This window comes from Dunckerocampus dactyliophorus, chromosome 1 (genome assembly GCF_027744805.1).
Source record: "Dunckerocampus dactyliophorus isolate RoL2022-P2 chromosome 1, RoL_Ddac_1.1, whole genome shotgun sequence".
NCBI classification, from domain to species: Eukaryota; Metazoa; Chordata; class Actinopteri; order Syngnathiformes; family Syngnathidae; genus Dunckerocampus; species Dunckerocampus dactyliophorus.
Genome location: NC_072819.1, coordinates 6,655,576 through 6,665,868, shown reverse-complemented (window position 1 = coordinate 6,665,868; position 10,293 = coordinate 6,655,576). Strand labels below are relative to the sequence as shown.

The 10,293-nt window shown below is 42.6% G+C and overlaps 1 protein-coding gene across 2 annotated transcripts; it reads left to right on the top strand.

Moving 5' to 3' along the window:
* The first annotated feature begins 139 nt into the window (after nucleotides 1-139).
* Nucleotides 140-10,156, top strand: nol9 (nucleolar protein 9). 2 transcript variants are annotated; one of them, XM_054782076.1, is made up of 13 exons: nucleotides 140-252; nucleotides 811-1,240; nucleotides 1,303-1,513; nucleotides 1,639-1,769; nucleotides 2,836-2,971; nucleotides 3,067-3,163; nucleotides 3,258-3,355; nucleotides 4,818-4,985; nucleotides 5,148-5,400; nucleotides 5,472-5,586; nucleotides 7,682-7,856; nucleotides 8,043-8,176; nucleotides 9,548-10,156. In XM_054782076.1, the coding sequence occupies exons 2-13, from the start codon at nucleotides 827-829 to the stop codon at nucleotides 9,665-9,667; spliced, it is 2,052 nt and encodes a 683-aa protein (XP_054638051.1). In that variant the 5' UTR covers nucleotides 140-252; nucleotides 811-826; the 3' UTR covers nucleotides 9,668-10,156. The 2 variants fall into 2 exon arrangements, with proteins under 2 accessions (XP_054638051.1, XP_054638045.1); XM_054782070.1 differs by having other exon boundaries at nucleotides 227-677; nucleotides 9,548-10,155.
* The last annotated feature ends 137 nt before the right edge of the window (nucleotides 10,157-10,293 follow it).

The window sequence follows — 10,293 nt, the reverse complement described above, 5'->3', positions numbered from 1 at the left end:
TTAGCTCGTCCGGCGCGCAGCAGCCGCTTTTAAAAAGCCCTCACAACACCGACTGAACTTAAACGTCGACTTGTAAGCGCTTATAAGCCGCATAGCACTACTTTAGGGCAGCAACGATGGCGTAGTTTTTAGAAAATGGGCAAAACTGCCTCCACTTGCCTTGTTTTGCTTCTTGTAGGCCCCTAAATGTTACCGGAAGAGGAAGTGACGTCGTCTTTGCCGAACTCCGGAATAGAAACGTCTGGTTTCCAGGTTGTGTACAGTTGTAGACATACATTTAACAAAAAAAATGGATTTGAAAAAGTGATCGCTTGTTTTTGACTTGTATTTTGGCAGATTCATATCACGATATGACAAAGACAAACGCTACAATTAGTCTGTGTTAGTCGCAACTCGTAAAAATGATCACTTCGGGAAGAATCATAGTTGGCCATCTAGATTCAGCTTCCTGTGTGGCTGTACACATGTTAGCTCGTCCGCTAACTTTGGCGACTCGTTAAAACATTTCAAGTGGTTTATCGGCAGCGAGGATTCTGAACGATTTGAAAATTTATTGTTTCTTTTTTAATGTCATTTTCCTCTGTGTCTGTCGAACAGCATTTAGCAAGTAATGTAATGTTAGCCACTCGTTAGCGCCGCTGTTTTTGTTGTCGTTGCTGAATGGTTCCTATTTGAAGGTAAATGGACCTAACGTCAACTATTATCTAAACTAATGATGCAAACTATGTTCAGGTTTGTTGTTACATCTGTTGCATTATATCGTGAAATAACATGTGAATGGTTTATTGTTGTTGGCGTCCCTGCATCCAGTCATCCACGTAACATAATGAAGGCAAAGAGGGGCAGTCATTCAAAGGGCAGCACCAAATCCCACAAGTGGAAGGACGTGAGGGGCAAAAGGTGCAGACCCCCCATCAACCCCTCTGACCTCAACTCCAGCCCGGCCATGGCCAGCATGATCAAGGAGCACCGGGGGACCTCCAAGAAGAAACCCACCGTGAAGAGACTGAAGACCAAGGCAAAGCAAGTGTCCGGGAACAAGTCTTTCACCAATGGCGCCATGGAGCTGGATTCAGACGAGTCTCAGGAGTGGAAGGCGTATGCCCAAGCCGTCCAAGTCAATGGGGTAAAGATGCAGGAGGATGCAGCGACTTGTCGACTTGATTGGAAGTCTCTCCATCAGTGTGCAGAGAGGGACGACCAGAGGAAGCATGCAGTGCTGGTCATGCAGCAGGGACAGGTGAGCTTCAGCACCTTTTGGCATCAAGTCCACCGAACCACTCATCCCTTTCTCCCTTTCAGACGCTGTGTTTCCGCGGGAAGTGCTTTTTGACATGCCTGTATGGCCGCGTGGAAGTGATGGGCTTCACCATCGAGGAGGGCCAGCAGTCGTATCCGCTCTTCTCTCCCGCCTCGCATTGTCCGCTGACCGTCAGAGCCGAGGAGGGCTGCCATGGCGGCCGGGACCACAGAAGTGCCGCTGCAGACATCCTGCGCAGTTACCTTTCACCCGGTAAATGAACGGAATGATTGGCAGACGATCCACAGGCAATGTTTTAAGTAACATTTTAAACATTTTTCACTGTTAAAAGTTTGTGTATAATCTACAAAAACTCTCTCCTGACGTTGTCGCGACAGCGTCGCAGAAGAAGCTGCTTAGGAAGGTCGTCCCCAACTCCTCCATCGTCCTGCTGGAGCCCATGGAGACGCCGCTGACGCGCTTCCTCTCCAGCTTCACGGATCACGGCAGACTGTTCAACCCCCCCGTGGTAAGTGAGGCCCTTGAAAGACGTATACTCGCTTCTGGAATCTGGAAATGTTAGCCAAAAGTGTATTTTCGTAAAATAAAATGTAATTGGTATATTTAAATAAAAGTCTGCTTGCAATGGTGTCTTTTTTATTTTATTTTTATTTATTCCTATTTTATATTAAATGTGTGTATGTATATATATATATATATATATATATATATATATACATGTATGTATGTGTGTATATATTTGTTTTTTTTTTGTTGTTTTTTTTAATTTTATATTATTATTCATGACCCCAGTAAGGACAAGCGGCATAGAAAATGGATGGATGGATGGCTATATTTTTATTTTTATATTATTATTATTATTATTATTATTATTATTATTATTATTATTATTATTTTATATATATATATATATATATTTTTATCTTGATTTAGTCTGATTGATTATATCTATGTATGTTTCACTCCAATCTTGTAGGGGGTGGTATGGTTGGGAGCTGACAAAACTACTAAGGATGATAATATGAAACATTTTAAAAACTGGACTCAATTTGAACTGAAATTTGAAGTACTATTTTAAAAGAAACACAAAAGTTGCAATCAACAATGCTGGTTTCACTCCAGTTCTTTAGGGGCCATTCATTGTGGATCATTGATGAACAAAATATAACTAGATTACGTATAATTTTTAAATATTGGTTTTGAAGTGTTGTGGGACGGTCTTGGACTGTTCTGAGATCCTGTTCCCATGCCAGTGACCAGAATTATGTTCTTTCGGAAGCAAGATGCTTGAGACCAAATCAGTAGCGCCTCTGCTGGCGGGAGCCGAGTGGTGCACTCAAAATGCACTTCATTGACAATCCACTAATTCCTAAAGATGGGTTCATTGATTATTATACCCATCCCTCATTTGCACCTTTACCCAGATCTGCACCAAAGTTATTACTGTACAATACACTCTGTACTGTATAACACATATGTTATATTATGTTTTTAAAATGGTGATATTCCACTCGTTGAAAGTGCATCATGTGCAAATGTAAACATGCATCATCTTCCCTCACCCTCGTCTACAGGCTGAACTCATGTCGGCCATCTTGGACACGCCCCTGAACGGTCTGGGCATGGTTCCTCTGGCCGACGACATCGAGGGCCTGAGGTTGTCACCCAGCTGCCAGGATTCCCTGGATGCCGTGGTGGATGCCTGTCGAGGTAATAAAATCAAATAAAAACGACGCAAAAGCTGCATTCACATTGCAAACCGATAAAGCCCCCATGTTTTTTCCCACATTGTTTGTGTGTCACAGGGGACATGGATGGCTGCGCGGTGGTCCTTGTGTACGGCGCCAAGAACGTGGGCAAGTCCACGTACATCCGTGTCCTCATCAATACTCTACTCAATCAGTAAATATCTTCCTACTTTTATCATCCTTTTGGGACATTACCAGAAACTCAACTGTGTGTGTGCGTGCGTGCGTGTGTGTGTGTGTGTGTGTAGTACCACCAGCGTGGATTATTTAGAAGCAGATGTTGGTCAAACAGAATTCACCCCAACTGGTTGCCTTTCTTTGCTGACCGTCAGAGAACCTCTACTAGGTATGTAATGTCCTCTACTACTACTGTACCTACCTGACCACACCACATACTCTATTATCTTTAATGGATGCTATACATTCTCTCAGTACTATTTTGACTTCAGTGGACTGTGTTAAAAGTATTTTCAGAGTAGTATTGAGTCTTTAGTTGACTGTGTTAAAGTAGTATCAGGGTTTCCACTACATGTAATGTAGTTTTGGTCCATATCGCCCAGCCCTAGTTTATGTGGGACAGTGTTCCCTCATTTATCGCGGGGGATAGGTTCCCAAAATAGCCCGCAAAAAGTGAAATCTGCGAGGTAGCCAACTTTGTTTAAAATTATTATATATGTTTTAAGCCTGTTGTTTGTCTATATGTGCCCTGCGATTGACTGGCGACCAGTCCAGGGTGTGCCCCGCCTCTCGCCCGAAGTCAGCTGGGATAGGCTCCAGCATAACCGCAACCCTAGTGAGGATAAGCGGCATAGAAGATGGATGGATGGATGTTTTAAGGCTATAAAACCCCTCGCAATACACTACATATACTTTTCTCAGACAGGCATTAAAGGGATAGTTCGTAGCCTTCAAAAGAGTAATACCTTTGCATCTACTTTCACAAAGGAGCGCCGCGGCCATCTTGTTCACGTGTGTGTTCCACAGCGAAAGAAAATGCAAGCATCTTTGTCACATACACAATACGGCGGGAGACAAATATAACGCTAAGCGATTTGTGAGGTCTGATTTTTTTTTTGTGATGTATTTTTGTGATGCAAATGTATTACTCTTTTGAACGCATATTGTTCTGAGAAGCCAAACTCCTTATTTGTGAAACCCCAGCGACTACTTAGGAGACCAAGTGGGGGGTGACTCGCTGTTGGTGGACTACACTGCTAATGGGGGTGTCATACAACTTCATGTCAAAAAATCCGAACTATCCCTTTAACATTTTCTCACATTTCTTTCTTGTTTGAGCACTCTCAAAGTTCAAATTTTGTTAGAATTTTAATGATCAGTCTACTAGGTTGGACACATTAAATTATTAAGTGACTCACACGTATTCACTCCTCTGACCGTGCCGCGTCCTGTCGCCGCTCAGCTGTAGCATTCTTGTATCCTCGTTAAAATATTGCTCCTGCCGTCGCCGTCGTCCTCGTCCTACTGCTTGAACCGAAGATTCATTTAACCGGTTAGCTGCTGCTTCTATTGTTTATTGGCAGTTTGCAAGCAGCTCACACAGCTAGCTAGTTTGCTAACGATTGATCACAACAGGAAACGGCACAAAGGAGTTTGGCTGTAGCCCATTGTCACTCAATCAGGACGCAGAGCACAATGGTCTTTTCTCGGACTGTGTTGTAGTGTTAAGGTAGTATAGTGATGTATGAAAGTATTTTGGTGTGTTTAGTGGACTGTTAAAGTCGTATTGTGAAGTATTGGAGTAGTATAGTGAAGTAGTGTGTCTTTAGTGGGCTGTGTTGTATCCTCAGGCCCCCCTTTCACACATCAGCGTGCTCCAGACCACATGGTTTACTACGGCCAGTCGTCCTGCGAGTCGGACTTGGGTCGCTACCTGGAAAGCCTCAAGTCCTTGTGGAGGAAACGCCCCCCCACCAGAGACATGCCTCTCGTCATCAACACCATGGGCTGGGTCAAAGGTCAGCATGGATGTCTTGTCTGCTGCTAGTGATACAATGAATGTCTCTATTCAGTTCACTAAGTGTCCTCTAAGTGCGGGGGGACGTGGGTCACTAGCTACTGTACAGAAACATGCGTGTATAATTCCAGCATTTACGTCGTCAGTGTTTGTGTTTGTCCAGGTTTTGGGCTGCAGCTGCTGGTGGACTTGCTCCGCTTCCTCCCGGTGTCGCATGTCATCCAGCTGTCTCACGGTGGCGCCCCCCAGTGCCCCGCCCTCACCCCGGAGTTCCTCGAGACAGCCAACGGCTTCCAGACGCACCCGCCGGCCCAGACGGCACTGGATGAGCTGACTGAGAGCCACAGCCCGCCGCGCAGCTACGTCCACATGAGCGTCAAGGCCGAGTTCCAGGGCGCGGGTAGCCAAGGAAGAACGTAAGCGCCCGGGGGAGGTTGTTGTATCTCGCCACCACCCTAAGCGGCTCACGTTTGTGTTTTATGAAAAGGAAGCACCAGCGACCCAATGAGCAGAGAGAAATGTCACTGTTGGCTTACCTTAGTCAGCTGCAGTCTGCTGATCCAGGACCTGTTAGACCTCTTCACTCCCTCACGCCCTACCAGGTATGTAGAAAATATAATTAAATGATATCCTCAAGTGGACCAGATTATGGTATTTCTTTTTTTTGTATTGTTTTAATTCGTTTTTATATCCACATGTGATATTCAGTAGTGTTCCCTGATTTAACTCATTCAATACCAAAGACATACTCATACATTTTTTGAAACCCGAACGCTCACCCCCAAGACGTTTTTTTGCACGAGAGGCAAAAAGAGGTGATGATGCTATATATATATATACCAAAAAATGTTTGAATTAATTTTTTCTGTATTTTTTGTCTATTGTTTTATATTCAGTGGTGCTTCCCCATTATTATTTTATTATATTTTACATTTTTTTATTTTTATAATTCAAGCATAATTAATGCATCATTTAGATTTGTATTTTTTATTAAATGCTCTTTAGAAATTAGACATGTTTTTATATTTAACAAATTTAATTGTTTAATAGGTGGCCAAGTGGTTAGCATGTTGGCCACACAGTCAGATCGGGAAGACCTGGGTTCGAATCTCCGTTGGGCATTTCTGTGTAGAGTTTGCATGTTCTCCGCGTGCGTGCGTGTGTGGGTTTTCTCCGGGTACTCCGGTTTCCTCCCACATTCCAAAAACATGCACGTTAGGTTAATTGGAGACTCTAAATTGTCCATAGGTATGAATGTGAGTGTGAATGGTGCGATCGGCTGGCGACCAGTAAAGGGTGTATCCCGCGTCCTGCCCGAAGTCAGCTGGGATAGGCTCCAGCATACCCCTGCGATCCAATGAGGATAAGCAGCATAAAAAATGGATGGATGGATGGAAAGTAGACTCTCCAAAAAGTAGCTACTAAAGTTACAATTGAATATTTTCATGAAAATTCTTTATTTATGGTATAGACATCATCCTTCGGTCCATACCAAAATAATTCTCTAAAAAATGTAAGTGTTAAAATTGAAGATGTCTTAAGCTGTGATGCAAAATGAGAATTTGTGTTCTTCAGCTCTGTGATACCCAGATTAACCGTTTGTTTCACGCTATTTGCACTGGGGTAATGGATGTAAGTTTTTGTCTACTTAGTCCTCAACATAACGTCCATTTCTTTGGATGCACAGTTGTGCTCTCCTCCGCATGTCCTGCACTGATCGCCCTGTACCTCCGGAGGATGTTAACTTCAGCACCGGTTCGCTGTTCAATGTCGTCGAGGTCATGTGGTAGTGTCAAATACACTTTTGAGATGGCCGCAGAGAAAAAAGTCCAGCGGTGTCAAATCAGGTGACCTCGGGGGCCATTCCACTAGGCGGCTCAAAGCAATAACATGGTCACCAAAAAGCTTTGTCAGCCGATCAGTTACAGTTCTCCTCCGGTGTGGTGGAGCACCATCTTGGGCCCACCGAGCACGTGCCAACCGACCATTTTCTTGAAGACGAAAATGCAGCATTCCTCTGAGAGTACCAATGACACGCTCATTCAACATTTGGAGATAATCGCCGCCGTTGATGTTGCTGTGGAAAAAGTACGGCCCAACAATTAAACCATTTCCGACAAGATCAGTCTTGTAGGAATGGTCTGGGTATTGCAGTGTAGAAGAACAAAAATTCTCATTTTGCATCACAGTTTAAGACTTTTACTTCAATTTTAACATTTTCATTTTTTGGAGGAAATGTTTTTTTTGCCCACCGGAAAACGGGCCTGTGTTCAGTCGTGCATGCAATTATGCAACAAATTTTGGTATGGACCGAAGGATGATGTCCATACCAACATATGCAAATTAAGAAATGTCATGAAAATATTCAATTGTAACTTTAGTGGCTACTTTTTGGAGAATCTACTTTTTTTAATTTTGTATAATTTTCATAAATCAAACTTGTATATAACTTCTAGAATTTAAAACTGTTTTTGAAATGGTTTTTATTGATTTTTATTATTTAAAAAATTAAAATACATTTTAAATAACCTAAATATAGCATAAATGTGTTTTTACTGTAAAGAATTTATATATATATATATATATATATATATATATATATATATATATATATATATATATATATATATATATATATATATATATATCAAACACACAGACGCCAATGGAGTGTTTTATTTATTTTTTGTGCCATAGGTGCCGCACACCGCCGTGGCTTTAGGCGTGCTCCACTTTGAGGTGGCGGCCAGCGACATGCTGTATGCCGCCAATGCGGGCCTGGTGGGTCTCTGCTGCATGGCTGAGAAGGTGACCAGCAATGGAGGTCCAGTCCTGCTGTCCCGGGCCCCCGTCTGCCCCTGTGTGGGCCTGGGTATGACCCCCACACTCCCTCGTCCATCATTTTATTGACTTACAGTAGGCCACATAGGCTGATCGCACACAATCAGATGCCTAGTGGGGTGCACTGTGATTGTCTCCAACTGTGCTTTTCACGCAACATCAGAGAACAGTGAAGCATTTTGTAGCATTTGACATGCGTCATGTTGTCGTTTTCCAGGTGTGCTACGAGGTATCGACATGGCGCGAGGTCTCTATTTCATCTTGACGCCGCTGGATCCCGCCCTTCTCCGCAAGGTTAACTGTCTTCTCCTGGGGGCCACGTCTTTGCCCTCCTGCATCCTGACCACGCAGGTTAGATATGATGATGATGCCACACCACGTAACCAATGACACCTTTAAAAAAAAACAAAAAAAAAAAACAGGCTTTGCTGTGCATCTTTAAAATGTTTTAAGGTAAATTGTATGTATGAAAATGGCCAGGATTAGTTTGTTTTGTATTATTTTTAAATTGATCTCCTCTATTGCAAAGTGTATTGAAAAGGATATGCACATACTGTATATGCCCACACTATTTTCCCTCGGACCGATTTGGTAGCATGTGACACCCATAAGAAGCACATATTTTTATTATTTTATTATACTATAATCTTGACATATAATAATGCTTGATTTATGAATACTCGTGATAAATCTAAGCAAGTTACTTGACGGAGGACGGGTTTGTAAAAAAAAAAAAAAAAGGGCAGGCTTTGCTACACATCTGTAAAATGCCAATTGTATGAAACTTGGCCAGAATTATACCTGTGAATATTCTCATTCATCCAGGTCATTGTATTCTCAGGGCGCTCAATCGATTCCAACTGGACTGTTCAGGTTGTTAGAAGACAGTTCGCCTCTCATTCGAGCAGGCTTCCTCGGTTCATGCTCAAAGACTAGATGGGACACACACCAGCCAGACTAGATAGGACAGCACTAGTGTAGTTCATGCTCATAGACTTGGTGGGACACACCAGTCAGACTAGATAGGACAGCACTAGTGTACTTCATGCTCATAGACTTGGTGGGACACACCAGTCAGACTAGATAGGACAGCTCTAGTCTGAGGGTCTGGCACAAGATTCAATCTATTTATCCTGTAAAGGAGGAGGCAGGTCCAGACAGTAATGTTTGGCTCTTTAGTGGTGTCAAATGTCGATCGTAAGGATACAATGGAGTGGGGCCTCTGCCCGCCAACGATGGTCATTTGGGTGGTATCACCTTCGTTAGCATCCCATTCAGATGTAATGGTCGTCATGGACCCACCCGAAACTAAGCTGGCCAGAATTACATTTTTCAATATTTTTAAAATGCACTGATCTCCTCTATTGCAAGGTGTATAGAGTAGGAGATTTGCATATATGCCTAGACTTTTTACCCTCTGCACCAGTTTGGTCCCTTCTGACTCCCATAAGAGCCACATATTTTATTCGTTTTTTATGACTGAAAGACAGCTTTGTTTATAAAAATAAAAAAAAGCAGACTTCGCTACACATCTTAAAATGTAGCTTTGCCATCCATCCATCAGTCGACTATAAGCATGGGAGCTGTAAGTTTGACCATGGTAACTTTTCTTTAGCGAATATGCTAACCTAGCATGATGTTGCTATTAAAATGTAATGTTAGCACTTTAGCTCTCATAGCGATGCTAGCATTGATAATGTTTGTGTACTTTGTGTCGTTCAGAATGGATTTCAGGAAGATCCCCCTTATGTCACTTCCGACTACAGCTTCGACCTGACCGGAGCGGGAAAGTTGAGGGTCTTCAAGGGCCTGCAGAGACCGGGTCACATGGGGCTGCAGTGACGCTCCCAAGTAGACATCCCCCCCGGCCTTTGCTGTTAAGGACTGGATTGGACAGGACTGGGGTTTTGGTTATTTTGTACAGGCAGCATTCCCTAACAATGTGTCATTAAAAGCAAAACACTTTCTCACTTTTTTTTGTTTTTTTTAACTTGTTTGTAGGATATTTAGAATCCAGTACACGTTTCAGGGTGCAGCTACGTTGTGTGGCCACAAGGGGGCGCCATATGGGTTCAAGAAACATGCTCAACATGTTTCAAGTGTTAAAACATGTTAGTCGAATAAGGAGAGAAGGTGCCTTGTTACGCATTTGTTACGTCATACCAAGCCCCGCCCCCTCAGCATGTCTCACGTTTTGTCTATGTTGTGTGAAATTTTACTTTAGCCCTCCATTAGCCATACTAATTAACACGCCAATAAAATGCATTTGTATACTATTTGAAAAAGGCCATTTGCCACTTTGTGATTTATTACTATAAAGGAGGAAACTTTTTTTTTTTAATATATGTTAAGTGGAAAGTGTACCAAGCTGCCCCATATTAGAATTAAATTTAATAAAAATTGTTAAACTTACAAGGTTCTCCATATTAGGAATTATATAAATTTAAATGTGTATAATATATATTACA

Excerpts from the sequence above, each read along its gene's own strand:
- nol9 (XM_054782076.1), top strand. The coding sequence starts at position 827 with ATGAAGGCAAAGAGGGGCAGTCATTCAAAGGGCAGCACCAAATCCCAC. Across the intron at positions 2,972-3,066 it reads CGTGGTGGATGCCTGTCGAG|GGGACATGGATGGCTGCGCG; the intron begins GTAATAAAATCA and ends TGTGTGTCACAG. Across the intron at positions 3,356-4,817 it reads CGTCAGAGAACCTCTACTAG|GCCCCCCTTTCACACATCAG; the intron begins GTATGTAATGTC and ends TTGTATCCTCAG.